Below are 21,327 nucleotides of genomic sequence, written 5' to 3' on the forward strand. Positions count from 1 at the left end.
ATTGCTTAAATTACAGCAGCCTTCTATCTAATAGATATGCTTTTTTAGCTAACAAAATCTCTGCAGTTTAAATTATCTTTTGCCATTTAGAACAAAATTTCACAAATGACTGCAGAAACTCTAGCGATGCGCCCGCTACGCTGGCACAGGCCTACAATCTTCACATTTGGAAGGCCGAGGCAGGAGGACCTCAAATTAGAGGTCGGCCTTGGCTACAAAATGAGACCCTGGAAGGAGAGAGTCAGAGACAGAGACAGAACAGAGACAAGAGAATAGTGATGATGCATGCTAAGCTTTTCGTTCTATAAAGTCTAAGATGCAATAAATTAAGCTGCTGTTTAAGGACATTGTCTAAACGTCGGGATAGCCTGATATCTTAGGCAGCATGAGAGAAATCTGTCCTCTGGGATTTGCATATTAATAGAAGGAGGAGGGAAAACACATCTCTGAGCAGAAAAGACACTGCAGTGAACACTGTGATTATTTGGATGTGCAGATGTCCTACAAACAGAAGGAAAGACATTGTACCAGGGAGGAGAAGAGAATGGACGAGAGCCCAACAGATATTGGGCTCCACGCAGCTCGAAATGTTCTGATTTCCGATGCACTGCAGTGTGTCTTTATGTTTCGTTGTTGGGCCTCTCGAGTCTAAATCTGCCAAGCTCCTTTGTTTGTGCTGCTGAGCTGGGCAGGTACAGGCAAGAGGAGAAGGAATCCAGCCAGTTGCAGGGCTGAAACAACATCCTCTCCCCCCACAATGACCCAGAGGCTGCTCTGAGGGTGAAGAGAGAGCAGCCTGGCTGCTGTGCTTCCCTGGGTCTCCAGGGACAGTCTGGCCCGAGGCTCCCTGGCTGCCCGCACGGCTGGGAAGAAGAACACCACTTACTTTTCATGTGGGTGGTAACAGACAGAAACAAATTTTCCACCGACTTATTAAATCCTCTAAACTGACCAAGTTCATGTAACTGAAACAGAAACAGGAGAGAGAACAAGTTAAACCACCTGCATTTGTCCCTTAGTCCCCAGGCTGCCCCTGCGGGTGAGGTGCTCAGGCTGTGCGAGTATGAACGAATACAAGCGTCTCTACAGGTGGAGACAGCACAGCCCCCCAAGAGGGGGCATCCTCTTCCTTCCTCTCCGCATTTGGGCATCATCATTAAAGGAGGAGCACTATCAGTGAGCTGTTCACAGATAACAACCGCCTCTTAGAGGTGAAAGGTTATACTCCCATAAATTACTTGCTTAGCCTTTTTACTTGTTTAACAGGTAAATGACTTGTTTAACCCATCCTAACTCCACAGACAAGAGTGTCAACATGGGCAGAAGGCAGATGACATGGGGCAGAGGGTGGGATAAAGCACAAGATGACCAGCGTGGAGATAGGAAACTCCACCTCCCACAGCAGGAAAAGAAACAACAGAAAGGAGATCACTTCTTTCTCCAAGTCTCATTTGACCATGCATCCAGCACTCCATCCATCTGCACATCTACTGTCCATCCATCCAACCACATGCTGACCACCCAACTATCCACCCACCCACGGCCAGTCCACTTACCCAGTATCTATCTATCATCCATCATTCACCATCCACCCATTATCAACCATCTGCCCATCATTCACCATCCACCCATTATCAACCATCTGTCCATCATTCACCATCTATCCATCTGCTGTCCACTTACCCATAGATGATGACACATTTTCTATCCATTCATCCATTACCCATCCACTGTCTATCTATCTACCTACAGTTACTCTGACCATCCACCTATCCATTCTCCCCTACACTGTCAATCCATCCAATATCCATCCAACCATCCATCTATCCCTCGTCTGCCACTGTCCATCTAGCTACTCAATAAATATGGCTCAAACACACCACCAGCTTTAGAGATTTTAAAATATCAAGGAGAAACTAGAGCAACTAGGTCACCCCTGAGCCTCAGCTGGAAATTTAACACCTGGCACTTTACAGTTTCCAAGTACCGATGAGGAAATTGTTGTTTGACTTGTTACAATAGCCTCAAGATGCAAGGCAGACAAAATGAACTCTTTCCACCATTCAGGTTGGAAAAACAGGTGGCTCTTCCAAGACTGCACAGCTAATTTCTTTGGTCAGTAATGGTGATGTTCTACTTTTTATACAAGGACTCAAAAACACACAGAAGACACATCATCATTCCCCAAAGCACCCACACTCACACACACCTGTATGCAACCTGTAAGGTTCTGCACACCTGCCTGCCAATCCAGACATTCAAGGCACATGAAGAGTTGAGAACCAGAGCTGATGACAGGAGTGAGGGGAAGAGGGCAGAAGATGGCCAGCTGACAATGCTCGCAGTACATTGCCACAGCCCAAGAGTGGAAGTGCTTCCCAATCTCCAACTGTGCCTTTGTTCTCTGCCTCCCGGGGAGTAAAAGTTAGATTCCTGGGCTCCAAGGCTGTTCACCCAACTCTGCAACGTCCTTCCTCCCTTCCCTCCCTGGCTTCCCACCCAGAGATGCACAAACAGACATGTTACCCTGCCAGGGTTGCCACAGCACTGGTTCTCACTGAGAGGTGGTGGAGTTGGAGGAACCACAGAAATTTTACTGCCAAAGAGAAACATAGGGGTAAGAAATGGGAATTAGGAAAGATACTAGTTTACAAATACACAGCTGTATCATTGTTATATTTCATCACATGCTGAAAAAGTAGTACCTGGAAGATGATATTGATGATACTTTTATAAACCCATAGTAATCAGATATGTGAATTATTGCCAGCGTCAGGGCTGGTGGGCTTCAGCATTTTGGGCAGAGAGATGTTCACATCTCTCAGACCAATATTCGATACCAGAAATGTAGACCCTACAAATACCTAAGGTATTGGACACTGCGTAAGGTGTCAGAGATATTAATGATTAATAAATGATTGATTTAGAATGTCCATAGAATTGCATACAAAAATAATGTCTCTCCTGGTGCCAGTGGCCTACACCTTTCATCCCAGCTACTCAGGGGGCTGAGATCTGAGGATCAAGGTTCAAAGTCAGCCTGGGCAGAACAGTTTGTAAGAGTCTTAATCACCAAAAAAAGCCAGAAGTGGAACTGTGGCTCTAGTAGTAGAGCTCCAGCCTTGAATGAAAAGCTTGAATGAAAGGGACAGCACCCACACCCTGAGTTCAAACCCTAGGACTGACACAAAGAAAATTTCATTTCCTTAGAACATTTCAGGAAAATTTGAGAAACAAAATAGAACATGAAGTGAGAAAAATACTGGTAAGTAGAAAGTTTCTTATGAGACTCTGCAACCATCTCTGTTTGAATCTCTTCCAGGTGATTTAGCCCTTTAAAAAGAAAAGAAAAGAAAAGAAGAAAAGAAAAAGAAAGAAGTTACATTCCAAAGCGCTGAGCTCTGTGAACCATAGATTCGTGAGTTCTTTCAGGGCGTCCTCTGGGCTCGGAGAGCCGGACGCCCCGTCCTTGCTAACACTCACCTCAGCCTCTGATAAGATCGCAGGAGCTTTGCCCCGACTGTCTCCCGTGTACCTGGAGGACAGATGGATAAAGGTCACTTCCCAGTGAGATCGAATCTGAGGTGACTCAAATACATGAAGCAGTCAGCTAAAATCATGTTCCCATATCACTTCTTGTGACTAAAATAGAGATATTTCAGGGTGATAGAAATACTCAAAACTTAAGATTTTGGTCTCTTGATTTCCTGAAAATCACTGGTTTGTACGCTTAAGTGATAAATTATGAACAAATTCCACTAACCCTGTTGTTAATGTAATACAATATACACACAGAGATGACAAGGGTTAGAAATTACTATTAGGCTTTATTTTTAATCATTAAAAGTTGATGTGAGATTAAACCTGAGTAATTTGAACAAGTCTGCAGGCTTTGATTCATCCTTTGGAAACATTTCATAATTCGAATGAATATGTTCTTCTAAATGCTCCTTGTGATGAAGATTAAAACAATCTCTTTAAAAACGTAATCAGCTTATTTCTACTTGACGTGGCTAATCATTTCCTAAATCAGACAGCACCTGACACATGACCCTTTTAGTTTCAAGGATAGAGGTTTGTTTGCAGTACTTTTAAGACCTTGGAAATAAAACCTGCCTGTCCTCAGTTCTTGAGCCCACAGGGTTTTCCTAGCCTGCACACAGCAGAGGCCAGGGCTCCTGCTCAAAGAAGCTTCCAGAAGCCCAGACCCTGCCCTGGACACAGCCTGACTTACTAAGCCAACACGCGATGGGTAGGCTCACTCTTGCTTCATCTGCCTAGGTTTTGCTTCATTCCACAGAAAGATCTAGTATTAGCATCATTTCCAAAAGACATTGGAAAGTATGACAATGAGCAGGCTATGGGGGAGGGGTGCACACCTAGCAGGAAGCCCCTGAGATCAGGCCCCAAAGCCCACTGCCCAGGGCAGCCCAGGTCCTCAGCCCTTCCCCGTGCTGGCCTCAGGACAGGAAGCCTGGAAACCCTGTCTGACACTGTGAGTCTACCTGCCTGAAGATGCATTTTCAGGGCTTCACAAGGGGGCCTCCTTGATTCTGAAGCCTCACCCCTTTCACACACACACACACACACACACACACACACACACACACACACACACACACACACACACACACACACACACACACACACACACACACACACACACACACACACTTCTCTAAGGCAGAAAAAAGGCCTCACCCAAAGCTGCTGCGAGCTAAACTAGTAGAACAAGCTGAGAGGCAAGAAGACAGGGTTACAAAAAGTCAAGAGTCCCAGTGCACCCCAGTCCTGGGTCAAGACAAAGGAAAGACAGTGAATTCTGGGGGCGAGCTCTGGGGTCTGGCTCCAGGGGACCTCGCGGGGCCTTCTTGTCATTTTTGTCCTGGACGGCCACAGCAGTGTCCCCTGAGACACAGCCATGGAAACCCGACCCTGCCGCGGCCCCGCCCTTCGGGGCTCCCCCCTGCCCTCTTGCTGCTGGAGCCCAGGCCCCACGTGTGGCGTGGCGCCCACAGGTCCTGCCCGCGCTCTCCATGCCCTGGTGACCTTTGCCCTTTCCACTCCAGCGACACCAAATTGCTTTGTGTTATCTCACTCACCTGGGTGTTACCTGGCCTCTGCTCCATAATTAATGTCTTCTCCACCTCTCCTCCTCCTCCATCCCCTCTCCCTCTCACCAATTCCTACTTCAGGCCCCCATCTCAGACCCTCCACTAGAAAACTCCACCTGGTGCCTCCCCCTCCCCCATCCTCCTTCCTTCCTCCCTGGCTTTGACCCCTACAGGTGACCTTGCTGTTGCGTGGCTCTTTGCTGCCCCCTTCTGGCTTGGCAGGCGGGGAGCGGTTCTTTCTGAAAAGGCCAAACAGAAAATGGCCCCACTCCTCCAAGCTCAAGGAGCGGCCTGGCTGGGTTCTGATCAGACTCTGGCATTTAACGTATCGGATATGTCTCAGATATAAATCGTTCACAACCATTTAAAATGCAAACACAAACACAAAATACTCATTCTTAAGTCACAAGATAGGAAAGGAAGCCGGGTGCTGGTGCACTTACCTGTAATCTTAGCTATTTGTGAAGCTGAGATCCAAGGATCGTGGTTCAAAGCCAGCCCAGGCAGGAAAGCCCACCTTAGCTCCAGCTAACCACCCCAAAGCTGGACATGGAGGTGGGGTTCATGCTGGCCTTGAGCAGAAAAGCCAAGCAAGAGCACAAGGCCCCAAGTTCATACCCTAGTTCCTAGTACCAAAAAAAGACATGAAGACAGGAAGTGGGGCGTGGTGGCCCCCAGGGCTGAGTTTCGCTGAGAATCACCGGCGAGGCTGGTCCTGTGGACACGCTGAGCTCTGTGAACCCGTGAATCTCTGCTGTTTGAAGCCATGAACTAGCAAAGGTTCTTGCCATGTGTTGCTCACCCCAGCAAGCTACAACAGATCCCCTCTGCAATGAACCCCAACCTTCCCATCCAGGGACACCTTCTGCACGCCATCCTGGGCCTGGTCGTGAGCCTCGCAGGTGCCCTGTGCCACCTCCCCCTTCTCCCCACCCAGACTTTCCTCCATCCACTCCCCTTCCCCAGTGCCTTCAAGGGGCTGTTCGCAGGGACACGGTGCCCATCCTCACCGCAGAATCATGTGGTGACTGAACACACTCACACCGACTGGACTGCAGTCAGCTGTGTGTCCGGCTCCCTTCTGCTCCCCTCCCTGGATGTGACACCTCTGAGGTTGTGGGCCACATCTATGTGTCACAGTGTCCTCCCTACCCAGGAGAGGGCTTGGCTAAAACTACACTGATAGTAATTAATACTATTTTTGTATATGTGCCACGACCTGAACTCAGGGCCTCACACTCTTCGTGGCTTTTGCATTCATGAGTGGTACTCTACCACGTGAGCCACATCTCCAGTCTGGCATTTTGCTGATTAATGAAGATACAGAGTCTCTTTCCATTTTCTATGTAGACTAGCTTTGAACTGCAATCCTCAGATCTCAGCCACCTGAGGAGCTGGGATTACAGGCGTGAGCCACCCATGCCTGGCTAGCAACCAACAACAGTAAGCACAGCCTCATTTAAGTCATTCCACCAAGGCTGAATTCTCTATGACGTAGCTCATATGCCACTTCATTTGTTCACATTAAGTGACTGTAATACACACAGGCTCTTCCACAGAGATAAGGATAAGTGAGATACAAGCTCTGTTCAAAGCTGGAGGTGGAAAAAGGTGCCACTGAAGGGAGAGAGCAATCAACAGCTGGGCTTTTGTTCAAACCCAATCCAAATCACTAGACAGCTTCACATCATTTTTCCATCTAAAGACACAGGCACAGATCCACACAGTAGCTCTATGCCAGCAATACCAGTTATAAGAGAGGCATAGGTAAGAAGGTCCTTTTTTTCTTTAAAATAGTTTTTGTTATTCTTTTCTATTCCTTTTTTTTTTTTTTTTTTTGGTCGTGGGACTTGAACTCTGGGCCTGGGCGCTGTCCCTCAGCTCTTCAGCTCAAGGCGAGCGCTCTACCACTTGAGCTACAGCGCCACTTCTGGTTTTCTGGTGGTTTATTGGAGATAGGAGTCTCACGGTCTCTCCTGCCCGGGCTGGCTTTGAACCGCAATCCTCAGATCTCAGCCTCCTGAGTAGCTAGGATTACAGGCGTGAGCCACCAGCGCCCGGCTCTATTCCATTTTAATTATCTTTGGTGCCAGAACTGTGACCCCTTCTCGCTCCCTTACCTCTCTCTTCCCCTTCATCCTTTCCTCCCTTTCTCTTTTTTTTTTTTCTTCCTTGGCACTAGTGCTTGAGCTCAGGGCCTTACACTCTTGCTCAGCTTTCTTGCTCAAGACTGGCACTCTACCAACTGAGCCATGCCTCTGCTTCTGGCATTTTGCTGGCTACTTGCAGGGAGATGAGTCTTGGATTTGTGTTCCATTCCTGGTTCTGACCTGAGCGTCTACCTCTGCCTCCTAAGTCACTAGGATTAGAGGCATGAGACACTGGTGCTCAGCTCAGAGTGCATTTTCGGTCTATTTTAGCCCTGGGAGACATTCTGGGCTAACTCAGCCCTGAGGCTGAGCCCAGAGCTTGAGCTGAAAGACAACAAAGTGCTTGCTCTACTTAGAACACACAGTTCCTATTCCAGGAGGGAAAAAATGAACAAGGACAGAGTTATAACCTGTATTCCTCATGCCCTGGCCTTCCCACGCCAGGCAGCCCTGGCTGCAGGCAGGGAAGCACCGTGTGGCCACCCCAGGGCCATCTCTCCAGGAGCTCTGTGGAAGGGGTGCGGTGCCTCTCTGGTCCTCGTTGGGAGCTGGGAGCCGAGAAAGGCTGCAGGGCTCACATCATGGAGCAGCCAGAGAGGGCTGTAGGTGGCCGGGACCCCAGGGGCAGCCCCCAAGGACCAGGCCTCCACCTGGGAGAGGAGTGAGCCTCCCTCTCTGTGTATGCCCATCAACCAGTTCTGGTGAGCACCGTGGCCACCGGGACTTTGCATAGCCATGGACACTGACTCTTCCCACTGCAATCCAAGATGGGCTCTCAAGTTCCTCCCTTCAGGGGCAACTTAAAGAAACTAATTGAAAATATAAATTAACAAGATAATAGTAGCTGTAAAGCTCCCCAGACTTAGAAGAGATGGACATCCAGCAGCATAAAACCCAAAGCGGTTTTCTGAAAGGCATTGTTTAGACCAAGCCGACTAAAGTTAAAGATAAACAGTTCTAAAGCAGAATTTAAGAACGCCAAGTCACACACTAAGGAACTCCCTTGCAGGCCAGGAGAAAATAGGGTGGTAAAGTCAAAGTATCAAAAGAAAAAATGTTACTCAAGCATTCTATACCCAGCAAAACTATCCTTCCAAAATGGAAAAACAAAACAAAACAAAACAAAACAACAAAGCCTTTGTTAGACAGACACCACAGATAGACCTTATGAAAAACACTTAAGGGAGGCCTATAAAGAACAGACTTATGCACTTCTACCAGACCAGTTAGGCAAGAGAGAGAAACAAAAGGGAAGGAAGAAGTTGAACTATCCCTCTTTACAAAGAATTGGATGTTAAAACTAAAGATTCCATAAACACACACACACACACACACACACACACACACACACACACCTTATTAGAATGAATTCAGTAAAGTTGCAGGGAATAAAGTCAATATACAAAGAACTCTACGCTGAGAACAATAAAACATGGGTGAAAGAAATAAGAAAACACATGCAAAATGAAGGGCTTCACACACTCGTGAACTGGAAGAATGAAAACTATTATGTTTCCTGCAAAGCAATCCATAGATTCAACGCCATTCCTACTAAAATACAGCAACAGTCTTCACAGAAAGAGAAAACAAAATCCTAAAACTTGTACAGAACACAGCAACAATGAACAAAACAAACCAAGATGAAGACATCACAACACTTGACAAGTCTAACAGTAACACAGACAATCCGGTCTTGGCATAAAAACATACAGATCAATGAAGCAGCAGAGGGAACCTAGAAATAAATCTGTACATTTATAGCCATCTAATTTTAATAGTGGCACCAAGACTATATGCTGGATACAAAACCTCTTTAAATAAAAGATGCAGAGAAATCCCACACACAGAAGAAGGAAACTAGGCCCCTGCCTCTCACCAAATGAGAAAAGTGAACCCAATATGGATCAATGACTTAAATGTTATACTTGAAACTAAGAAACTACTAGAAGAGAACAGAGAAAATGAAATATTAGTCTGGACAAAGATTTTTTTTTGCATATCACCCCTAAAGCACAGGTAACAAAAGCAAAAGGAAAAAAGAAAAGAAAGAAAAGTGGGATCATATCCGATTACAATGTTTCTTCATAGTATACTAAATAATCAGTAGAGTTCAAATACAACATACAGAATGGGAGCCATGTATCCTCAGCAACTTGACTTCATTTCATTCACAAGGCTGAGTGCCCTCAAAATTCCTGTGATCTGATGGGCTATACCATGCTGCCCATATAAGAAGATAAAACTCTGAAAAATTGGCCCTGGAAGGGGGCAAAGTTATTTTCCATCATCATAGATAATGATCCTAGGTAGGTGTATCATGGATCACTGAGAGAATGAGTGGGAGCTATGTTAAGATTTGGTCTTCCTAGATTGTTTTATTTCCCCAATGATTACTGGTAGGGTGAAAGCCTGAGTAACTGGCTTGCATGATACATTTAACCATGTTTAAACCTGAAAGGTGTTAGTACTGAAAACTGTCAGCTGTCTGATTTTTAAGCTTGAATAGCTGGCAATAAAATTGTAAAAGAAAAAGAGAGAAAGGAAGGAAGGAAAGAAGGAAGGAAGGAAGGGAGGGAGAGAGGGAGAGGAATGGTAAAAAAAGAAAAAGTAAAATATGTGCATTTATTGTAATGAACCAACAGAGGGCGCAATATTATTTCCTTAGCAGGTGCCAAAAAAATGAACATTTCTAGTTCCAGTTTTCTAGTTATTAGAAACCTAAAAAACACACAGCATAACTGCTCATTAATCTGACTTCCTCATCTATAGTTCTCCAATTTAGAGTGCATTTTAAAACACTCCTAGAGGGACCTGTTGGACATTGCCTCGTGGACTGTCCAGGCCTTGCCGAGTCAAGGCCTCTGAGTGCAAGCCCGGGAAGGTTTGGGGCTTCCTGACACTTGGGGGTCCTGCGGAGGTCCAGTGCAGCACAGAGAAACTCCCACTGCAGCATATAAAGAATTTCTTTAAGGTCACAAACAAATGCATAATTAAGCTCCTTAGGAAAAAAATCCAGTATATAATCAGTAAAAGAAGCTTCAGTAAACTAAAATATTTAGATTATTTTTGTGCCCTCTTCTTGCAAAGTGGAAAGTCCTCAGGCTCATTTTTGCTTATTCTCAAATGTTTATAATGGTTGGGAAATTAACACAGTAAATAGTGCCACTATGAAGCATTATATCAGTGTAATCCTAACTACTCTGGAGTCTGAGATCTGAGGATCAAGATTCGAAGTCAGCCTGGGCAGAAAAGTCTACAAGACTCTTACCTCCAGTTAACCAGCAAAAGGCCAGAAGTGGAGGTGTGACTCAGTTGGCAGAGTTTCAGTCTTGAGCAGAAAAAGCCAAACAAGAGTACAAGAGCAAGCCCTAGTACTGACACATACATATAAAAATATTGCCACAATTAATGTCTATGATTCTTTCCTGAATTATTATTTATCTCTGTCAGAGAGATTCTGGCAACATTTATCTACAATAGCACATATCTAGGAGGACTATTAAAAGAGAAATAGGAGAAGCAATAAAAAGGAAGTTGACAAGTGGTAGAGTGCTGGCCTTGAGCTGAAGAGCTGAGGAACAGCGCCAGGCCCAGAGCTCAGGCCCCATGACGGGACCCAAAAAAAAAAAAAAAAAAAAAAGAAGTTGAGTGATGAGAGCGGAATGGCTGCTGGGATTACTTCAATCAACATTAAGCTCCTCTCCAGGAGAAGGGTCTCGCTTGGCATGTGTAGTGTAGTCACTCAGTGTAAACCTGACCAGCGCTCCCGCCAGGGAGCCCCGAACAGAGGAAGCAACCCGCTTGCTTCTATCTGCTGTCTGGGCGCCATGTTTTCTTCCAGATTTCAAATAAGCTTGGCTGAGAAGCGTCAGATCCCGCTCCCCCACCCCATCAGAGGAGTCAGGAAAACCATCCAGGGGAGAATTTCACACCAGCCAAATCTGCAGCTCAACCACCAGCGCTGTCCGTAAAGATGAGGCTCACACACACACTGACTAAGGTAGGGGGCTTGATACAGCATCACGCGATGACTTCCAGCATGCTGAAACCCGTGCTTGTGGAAGGAGGGGGTCCCAAGAGGGGTGGGCAGACAAATGGGGAGAGGAAGGGTGGGCAAGTGCTGTCCTGATATTCAATGTACATATGTGAAAATGGAGCCTGGTAACTTGAGGGGGGGGTGTTGGGGGAAGGGGGGAGAGAACGTGGAAGGGGTGACGTGGATCAAGATGCATGTTATTTAAAACAGTAACAATAAAGACAGACCTCGTGTGTCCATATCTTGGGGTTCATTTCACTTAGCATCAACTTCTATGGTCATTTGTACATGGATTTTTGAGCTGTTCAGCTCATCTGATAAGATTATCCTATATGGATGCTAATTATTGCAAATAAGGGAAACCATGGGACCTAAATTTCTTTGGGACTGGGTAACTTCACTTAATATGATTTTTTTCCAAGTCTTTCCATTTCCTAACAAATCGGGTGACACAAACTGACATGCTGCGTCTTGCACAACTACTTCAAGATAACAGAATAATGATAACAAAGAAGAAAGAAAGAAATGGTAAGGATCATCAAACACAAGGTTTTCCTTACCACCAACTGATTTGGGGATAAGGTCAAATGGTCTATTTCTCTATTTTAACTATAACTAGCAAATGTGTTTCAAGTCACCTCATTTCCTCTGAGTCAGCATGAGTTGTTTTTTGTGTTTGTTTTGTTTGGTTTTGTCCTTCATGGGGACTGAACTCTGGGACTGGGCGCTGTCCCTCAGCTCTTCACCTCAAGATAGCGCTCTACCCCTTGCGCCACAGCGCCACTTCCAGCTTTTTCTGCTTATGTGGTGCTGAGGAATCGAACCCAGAGCCTCATGCATACAAGGCAAGCGCTTCACCACTGAGCCACCTTCCCAGGCCCTCCGCCTTCGTTTCCTCATCCTCCCCCACTAGGGATGAGGAGAGCCACCCCCTGGCGCGCTGCCTCCTCTTCAGGGTGACACCGCCGTGTCGGGGGTTTGTCATGCTTCCACACACGCATCCGGGCGACCAAAGCACAATCTGTTCTCTCTACGGTTTAATCTCAGCTTCCGATCACTTCGCCACGTCATGCTCAGACGTGAGTAGGATAGCATATAACTTATTAAGTTTATAATTCCAAGACCTTCACAGTCTTTAATCATGACCAAAAACGTAACCTGAAGTAACCAATGTTAGCCAATCGGCTTGTCTCTTGTTCTGCTCCCCAGTCCTCACCTTACAAAACCAACTGTCCTGCTCTTCGCAGGGATGCAGAGTCTCATTTGATTTGTGTGGAGGAAGCTACCCCAAGTCCCAGATCACAGTGAAAGCCAATTAAATCTAGGATTAAACGTGTTGTCTAAATTCATCTTTTGATAATTCTAAGCCCATAAGGCATTTTAAAAATAAAGCCTTAGCACCAAATACATTAAAACTAGGAATCACATTACTTTTGTAAAGGTTTTAAGAGCACTTACCTTCAGTTGGAAATTTCTTGGCTCGTTCCTCGAAGAACCACTCTCCAGTTTTTATTTTCACATTTCTGAGAAGCAAGCAGAAAAGAAGCCTCAGACAGAGGCTTTGTATTTGGTTCCAAGAGTTGTGGAGGTTATATCACAAAATACTAGTCTTACACAGGACCAAACTTTTCTGCACAGATTCCCCAAAGTTCCAGAGTCTCCTGGGCCGGCATATTTCACCCTGCACGCAATGCATACATGTGAATGCAAGCCTATTGGTAGATGTTTGTACCCAAAATAGCAAGTTTTAATATTCCTGAATAAATACAAAAAGCGAAAACAAAGTTGTCACAAAATGACCAATTTACCACATTCACAGTGGAAACCAACAGCATGAGGGAAAAGCTCAGATTTCCCTCAGAAAACGACCTTTAAGTTAATTTTAGTTTGTGTTTGCCAGAATATTTACCATGAGCCAACAGAGCAGACCAAACTGAGCTGGCTCGTGGGAGGGCCTTGACGGAGTCTGGGGCCTATCTTCTGCGATGGAGATCCGAGGATGGGGCCCGAGGGGACCTGACCCAAAGCCTAGGCACGCACAGGGCCCTTCAGAACCAGAAACTGAGGCACCCGTGTGTTTCACTCCCATGGTTTCTACATTTCTACATCTCCAAGAACCTCAAAAAATGTAAACTTCTTAATGTCCTTTTAGGATGTCAAAGGGAAATTTCCACAAATATTATAAACTGCACCCTTAAAATAGTATACCATATGAAAGCCGGGCCACCAGTGGCTCATGCCTGAAATCCTAGCCACTTCGGAGGGTGAGAGGTGAGAATCACAGTTCAAAGCCAGCCTGGGCAGGAAAGCCTGTGAGACTCTTAGCTCTAATTAATCACAGAAAAATCTGGAAGTGGTGCTGTGGCTCAAGTGGTAGAGCATTAGCTTTGAGCAAAAAGTTGCTCAGGGACAGTGCCCAAGCCCAGAGTTTGAACCCCAGGGCCAGAAAAAAAAAATAGTGTATTATAGGAACCACAGGTGCTTGGCCTGCGTAAGGTCCTGGGTTTAATCCCTAGTGAAAACAATCAGCCAATGTTTAGCGACATTAACTGCAAAAACATCAGACAAAGCAGCTTGTAAAGCTGAAAGCAACATGACTTGTCTGTATGCATTTGCCCAGCTGCTAGGTAAATCCCGGTTAAATGTCCTTCTCTGGTGCTTCCTGCCTGTAATCCTAGCTAATCAGGATGCTGACTTCCGAGGATCAAGATTCACAGCCGTCCCTGGCAGAAAGCTCCATGAGACTCCTATCTCCAGTTAACCAGCAAAGAGCCAGAAGTGGAAGTATGGCTCAAGTGATTGATCACAAGCCTTGAGTAAAAAAGCCAAGTGAAAGCTAGAGGCCTGGAGTTCAAGGCCCAGTACCTGCACAAAATAAGCAAGACCTATGTGCAATATAGTTGAAAACCTCATTACTCCAGCTAATCCTGCAGCAAAGATAGCAAGCTGCGAGAAGCTTCCAGGAGAATAAAATCCCTGAGCTTTGTCACAAGGTCAGCTGATCTGATTTCAATGTTCTTACAGGAAATAAAAAGACTGATCGATAAGATTAGATCCTAGGCTATGAGAGGAATCAGAGGATCAAGATGAAGATAGAGAGAGATGTTTATCAAACTTCTACCAACACTTCTTGCAAAATATTAACTGTCCCCCTCTACACAGCCTCTGAAAAACAGCAGGTGTCTCCTCTGACACATTCTGTGCCAGGCACAGCCCCAGGGGCTGCAGCCGAGAGTGAATGGATATCTGCCCTCTACCAGCATGTTAAAGAGGGATCCAAGATGCATGGCGTCCAGGACAGAGTGTAATGTATGCCACGCCCTCCAGAGACATAGAGCTGGGGGTTGGGCACCCAGACACCAAGCAGAACTGTAATGAGAGGAGAAGCAGGGGTTCAGAGAGAGGCGCACCCTCGTGAGCTCACAGCCCATAGTAAGCATTAAAATGATATGGATAAAACATTGTATAGGACAGAACATTAAGGCCCCTGAGCCATCTGCAGTCCAATGGTCACAAGATAGAGGCCGTGACTCTCAGTGTGGAACATCTAACTAGGCAATGAGCTAAAGGGCATCTCAATGCAACCTTGTGTAAGGCCCTGACTCAGAAAATGGGCAGGGCCCCATGTATCAACCTATAGAGGCCATGAGAAAGACACAGGGCAGAAACTCAGCCCTACCCTGGAGGCTGGGGAGACGAGCCAAGAGTACCTGGCAACAGACCATCTGCAGGATACACCTAATGGGCAGGACTCAAGGAGCAGCCGCTCAGCCAGCATCACTATGGCAACCAGAGGGAACTCCCAAGAAGTAGCCCATGTTCACAGACATGGCAGACCTGCTTCTGTGAAAAAGAACCAGAAAGATCTTAAGAAAAATGCAGGCCAGCATGAAGAAATAGGACAGAATAAAGAAAGATTTAAGAAACCATCCATACTGAAGCAGTGAATTCTGTGTTGCCACAGTGAAGGGAAAAACAGTCTGGAGGGTTCAGAGTGAGCAAATAAAAAAGCCATGAAATAATAAGGGAGAAGGCAGTACAAACAGAGGACAAGGCCAGCTCATTCATGCATAGTTCTTCGCTAAGCAGCCAGGACAAGTGACACTCAAGATAACTGGATGTAACTGAAGAAGATGTTAGGCAAACTCAAAGGGCTGAATAATCTGCTCCAAGTAATTTTCTTTATTTCATAAAGATCAGTGTGATGTGACTTCTCCCATACAGATATTAGAAACTGTTTTTAATGACAGTAACACAGTAGTGCATAAAATCCAGATGATAAAAAAATTAAAAATAGTCTTAGATGACTCTATGTAATACCAAATTTCAAAAGACAAGGATGTATTTGTTGAATTTCTTTTCTTTTTGGAAATGATGGAATTTGAACCCAAAGCCTTGAGTTTGCTAGGCTGGTGCTCAACCACTCAAGCCATTCCTCTAGCCCTGTTTCAAGATAGGATCACATGATCTTTTCTGCCTAAGCTGGCCTTCATCCACAATTCATCCTTGACTTTCAACTAAGATTACAGGCATGAGCCACTGGATTGGCTCTCTATTGAATTTCTTAATTAAAGGTTGGGACCTTGGACTAAAAACAAACTCAGTGAGGTTATTATTGCAGGGAAAGCCACTGGAAAGGGCTCACAAATAACACAATGGCACCAAAAGCATGGCATTCATGTGGCCTTATCAGGAAAATATCCTGCAGGAGGTATTTTCATTAATTGAGAAATAAATTGCAGTCAAGAAATTATAGGCTGAGAAATCATGGATGGGCAATAAGCCCTGGAGTTGGCTAAAATGTAGAGTTAGTTTAATAAATCAATTTCTATTAATAAATATAAAATGAAACAGGTATTAAAATGTGGCAAGAGATGCCATATAACATGGCAGGTGCAAAGGGTAAGATTGGCCAAATGGATGCAATCAGGAATTCAATATTGTCACTAGGACTGCCACGAATGCGACAGACTCTTCCCTGCGCCCCTCCAAGGGCCATGTGTACACTGCTTATGTTTTACCAGGGACCCAGAACCCCACTCAGGCTCCCACAGCCAATCAGGAGCTGTCTTTAACATCCACTTGCCTGTCTCTGTTCTTCCAAAGCAACCAGCCATCTCCACCTGACAAATACCATCGGTGTAGAACTCCTCAGTTGATTTGCACACTCAGCTGATACCCTGGATTCCTTTTGGGATTCTTGCTTGCCAAACCCAATGGCTTGTCTCCATTCATTCACTGGATAAAGAAATTCCCTAACATGGTCCACAGCTCCAACACATAAAGAGCTATAGAACCAAGTCTCCTTATCTCTCTTTGCCAAACACACTCCTGGCCTCACCCCTAACGCAAAATGGAGGTGAAGATTTTCTTCCTCTGAGCAGGCTCCCTGCCTGACCAGGCCCAACCACATCCCAAGATTTCAGCCATCACTTTCCAAAGCAGTTAGGAAGCCCAAGTGGAGGTGTGGCTCAAGTGGTAGAGTGCCAGCCTTGAGCAAAAAAGCCAACTGAATGGTCCTGAGTTCAAGCTCCAGTACCTGATCAAAACCAAACTAAAACAAGGGAGAAGCAAAGGTATCATAAGCAGCATCAATATCCTTCACTAGGTCCCAGGATATAAGAGGGAAGAAGTCTAAACTTCCTTGTTGGGTTCTCAAATTGTATGGTGGCCAACAGGGGCCAAAGCTAGAGAGAAGGCAAGAATGGTGAAGAGACAGAAAGCATATGTTGTTATAAACTGAACTCTCTCCCCACACAGCTTCCGGTGTTAATTCACTCACAGTAGCCATTGCAAGTACCTTAAACATTTTGAAAAACATCCTTATTTCAAAATAAGGAAGCTGGGGCTTTAAAAATGATCCTCAGTGTACTTAGAAGGTCAAGTTACAATGCCGCCCTCCTACACGGAGCCCTTGAGGTGGGGATTGCAACAGCCCAGCTTCCATGGAGATTGATTAAGCCCCATTCTCCTGTTTTGACGTTTAGTTTACAGTTAACTCTTAGGAGAAGAAGGCAGCTGGGGAATAACTTAATGCCTTTACGGTATGGTTTCTCATTAGATTTCAAATCTAGGCAGTTGATAGAATAGGGAAAAAAAGTCTGCAGACCTTTCTAGAAATGGTTTAGAATCATGATCAGCTCTCTGGAGAGTCCTGGCTGGCATCAGCGCTACGTGGTCAGGGCAGCTCACGCTTCTGCTTTGGTCTTTGCTCTCAAGCTTACCAAGGTCTGAAGGGCACAGGCTCCAGAAAACCAGAGAGACAAGGGTAACCGATCCGTCACTGCAGCGAAACGAAGGACAGAGAGAGCAGGCAGAGCCACTTTTCTGGCTGAACAAATGAACTACAGTAAGCCCTTCAAAGGGACAGGAACCTACATGGATGAATGCCAAGGTCTCCAAGAAAGCAGCTCTCCAGGTTTTGGAGGACAGACGCCAGCACCAGACCTGCAGTGGGAACCTCTCCATTCTGCCCCTGAGCCCTGACAGCTCTCCAGCAACACTGAGAAGCTGCTTCCAGGTCTCCGAGAATCGATTCCCAAGTCAAATGTGCCTTGTGTTCTTCCTCCCTTCTGCTAAGTTCTGTGATGGTATCCTCCTTGTACACTCCCCCCACCCAACCAACAGAAACCAGCCCATTCTTGCTTTGAACAATGAGCATTCAAGTCAAATATGTGCCTTTGTTTCAAACTCAGTACTTTGAAGACATCAGTTCTGTGTTCAAATGAGTTTAACAATTTCACCACTGAAAGGTTCAAAGAAATGTCAGTTTGGTAAATGGAAGGTGTCATTTCTGCACTGAGTGTTCAGCTTAGGCCGGCTGTGTTTGGCTTCCTACCTCCCTGGCCTCCAGCCCTGCACTTTTACTGAAGCGGGTATATGAAGGTCTAAGAAAACCAAGGCATTGGTTAAGAGACCCACATGAACCTACATTCCAGAGTTAAGTGCATCATCAGCCATTACAAAGCAGGAAACTGAAACATGCTTTTATATACTAAAAATTATTTAGAAATAAAATATCTCCCAAAAGGAAGAAAGGGAACTCTACCTTAGGCACGTGATCAGATTTGAGGAGAGTTGGCTTTGTCAAAAATTTTCTAAGAGAGCTGGGCGCTGGTGGTTCATGCCTGTAATCCTAGCTACTCAGGAGGCTGAGATCTGCAATCACCATTCAAAGCCAGCCTGGGCAGGAAAGTCCATGAGACTCTTCTCTCCAATAAATCACACCCGCCAAATTGAAGTGGAGCTGTGGCTCAAATGGTAGAGCTGTAGCCTTGAGCACAAGTTGCTCAAGGACAGTGCCCAGGTCCTGAGTTCAAGCCATAGAATTCACACACACACACACACACACACACACACACACACACACACACACACAAACACTGAGTTTTCTAACAGATACCTAGAAACTGCTTTTGCTGGAAAACACTGACTTCTTTACTTGGGCTATGAATTAAATAGGAAGAAGATAAAGACTCAGCATGCCAGCCTTTGCAATGAGGTTTGCTCTCTCTCTTCTCTCTCCAGTCTCTCTCTCCTGTCTCTCCTCTGTCTCTGTCTCTCTCTGTCTCTCTCCTGTCTGTCTGTCTCTTTCTTGTCTGTCTCTGTCTCTGTCTCCCTGTCTCTCCCCCACCCTTCCCTCCCACCTCCTTACCCCTGTAACCACCCTGGGCTCCAGGAAGGAGAGAACCATCTAGAAATATCTTCACAAAGGAAAGAAAGCAGAACCTCCACAGTGCAGAGCACCTGCCAGGCAGCAATGACTCTCGGTGGTAACCAGGCCCTGCCAGGCAGGCCTGGGATAGGCCGGCCCCAGACGGCCTGTGCCCGCTCCTCTCACCACTGGAGCATCTGTGACAGGGACTGATGGATGATTACGACTCTCTCCCCTTGCTGCCCCCATCCCCTTTCAGTCAAACTGAAGGCTCTGAGTGTGGACACAGCAGCACGCTTCCGCCTCCACCTGCCACATGCCGGAAGTGGGGCAAACCCCTCACCTGGCCAGCGCACCTCCCCTGGGCCTCCTGGGGTGAGTGGAGCCCTGGCACCGGGCTCAGGACCCCCAAGACCTGGTGAGTGGAGGCCCGGTCCCCCAAGCCTTCACCTGTCCTCTAGGCACGCGGTGTACCCCCAGACCCTCACCTGTCCTCGAAGCACACAGTGCACCTCCAGACCCTCACCTGTCCTCCAGACACACAGTGCACCCCAGACCCTCACCTGTCCTCCAGACACACGGTGCACCCCCAGACCCTCACCTGTCCTCGAAGCACACGGTGCACCCCAGACCCTCACCTGTCCTCGAAGCACACAGTGCACCTCCAGACCCTCACCTGTCCTCCAGACACACAATGCACCCCAGACCCTCACCTGTCCTCCAGACACACGGTGCACCCCCAGACCCTCACCTGTCCTCGAAGCACACGGTGCACCCCAGACCCTCACCTGTCCTCGAAGCACACGGTGCACCCCCAGACCCTCACCTGTCCTCGAAGCACACAGTGCACCCCCAGACCCTCACCTGTCCTCCAGACACACGGTGCACCTCCAGACCCTCACCTGTCCTCCAGACACACGGTGCACCCCCAGACCCTCACCTGTCCTCCAGACACGCGGTGCACCCCCAGACCCTCACCTGTCCTCCAGACACGCGGTGCACCCCAGACCCTCACCTGTCCTCCAGACACGCGGTGCACCCCCAGACCCTCACCTGTCCTCCAGGCACGCGGTGCACCCCCAGACCCTCCTCACCTGTCCTCGAAGCACACGGTGCACCTCCAGGCCCGCGACGCCCGGGGGAACACGCGGCACGCGGCGCACACGCGGTGGCTGCAGCCCTGGCACGCGGCCCCGCGGTCCCGCAGCAGCCCCAGCGCGCGTGCGCACCGCGCACAGCGCCTGCCCCGCTCCTCCGCGCTCAGGCCGGCCGCCCCGCTCCACCGCAGGCTCTGCAGGCGCGTCTTCAGTTTCCTGTGACGAGGGAACGGAAAGAGATGCGGTTGGATGGCGTGCCGGCCCAGGCCCACCACGGCGAGGCCGGGGTCCCCGGGTCCCCACCCCCGGGGGGCCTGGGCTGGCTCGAGTGTGCACAGAGTGAGCTGCTCTTCTGTTCTGGGTTCTTCCCTTGTGCCCAGGAACAGTGAGAAGAGGAGGAGGAGGGGGAGGAGGGAGAGGAGGAGGAGGGAGAGGAGGGAGAGGAGGAGGAGGGGGAGGAGGGAGAGGAGGGAGAGGAGGAGGGGAGGAGGAGGGAGAGGAGGAGGAGGGGGAGGAGGGAGAGGAGGAGGAGGGGGAGGAGGGAGAGGAGGAGGAGGGGAGGAGGGAGAGGAGGAGGAGGGGGAGGAGGAGGAGGGGGAGGAGGGAGAGGAGGAGGAGGAGGAGGAAGAGGAGGAGGAGGGCGGCTCAGGGAGCACCCGGCCCGGCGCAGGCACAGAAGATCCCCAGATCCCCAGATCCCCAGATCCGCAGCTACAGCGCACACCCCACCACTGCCCGGAGACACCCAGTCGAATTCTGTATTATAGTTTCTCATGGAAGAGAAGACACAAACACACTTCAAGTAATTTGGAATAACAAGGAAAGGGGGTTTTGTGGGTTGTTTTCTTCTGCTTTGTGTTTAGAAAAACAAGATCGTATCTTCCAAAGGATCAGAAAATGTCCTCTGGCGTTGCTCAAGCCTTGGTTGTCCACATTTTTATTTTATGCGAGTTGTATTTTTGTTGGCAGATTCTGAAAGCGTTCTGCAAAACCAAACACATCCCGTTTCTTTGGTTTGTTGTAGGGTGCTGACAATGCTGGGCCTTTCACTCACCGCACAAGTGAGCTACAGCCTCACTCCATCCACTTCTTGAAACTCGTCTTTTCCATAGCATGGGTATTTAAAGGTGGGTCTTAGCAGAGGCCGGTGGCTCACGCCTGTAATCCTAGTTACTCAGGAGGCTCAAAATTCAAATCCAGCTTGGGCAGAAAAGTCCATGAGACTCTTTTTTTTTTTTTTTGTCGGTCGTGGGGCTTGAACTCTGGGCCTGGGCGC

The 21,327-nt window shown here is 47.4% G+C and overlaps 1 protein-coding gene across 13 annotated transcripts in view; it reads right to left on the reverse strand.

Moving 5' to 3' along the window:
• The window catches only part of Sytl3 (synaptotagmin like 3), a 60,254-nt gene that overhangs the window by 23,902 nt on the left and 15,025 nt on the right, over positions 1-21,327 (reverse strand). For 8 of the 13 annotated variants that reach the window (XM_070010419.1, XM_070010421.1, XM_070010420.1 and 5 more), the window contains 5 exons: positions 20,049-20,267; positions 12,759-12,823; positions 3,484-3,535; positions 2,527-2,596; positions 887-965 (listed from right to left, as the gene is read on the reverse strand). In XM_070010419.1, the coding sequence (XP_069866520.1) occupies positions 887-965; positions 2,527-2,596; positions 3,484-3,535; positions 12,759-12,823; positions 20,049-20,267 (485 nt within the window). Of the gene's footprint in view, positions 1-886; positions 966-2,526; positions 2,597-3,483; positions 3,536-5,557; positions 5,638-12,758; positions 12,824-15,010; positions 15,038-17,409; positions 17,450-19,555; positions 19,574-20,048; positions 20,268-20,775; positions 20,805-21,327 lie in introns of those variants that run through there. The other 5 variants (XM_070010422.1, XM_070010426.1, XM_070010423.1 and 2 more) reach the window with 5 other exon arrangements.

This window comes from Dipodomys merriami, unplaced genomic scaffold (genome assembly GCF_024711535.1).
Source record: "Dipodomys merriami isolate MVZ:Mamm:240054 unplaced genomic scaffold, mDipMer1.0.p SCAF_8, whole genome shotgun sequence".
NCBI lineage: Eukaryota > Metazoa > Chordata > Mammalia > Rodentia > Heteromyidae > Dipodomys > Dipodomys merriami.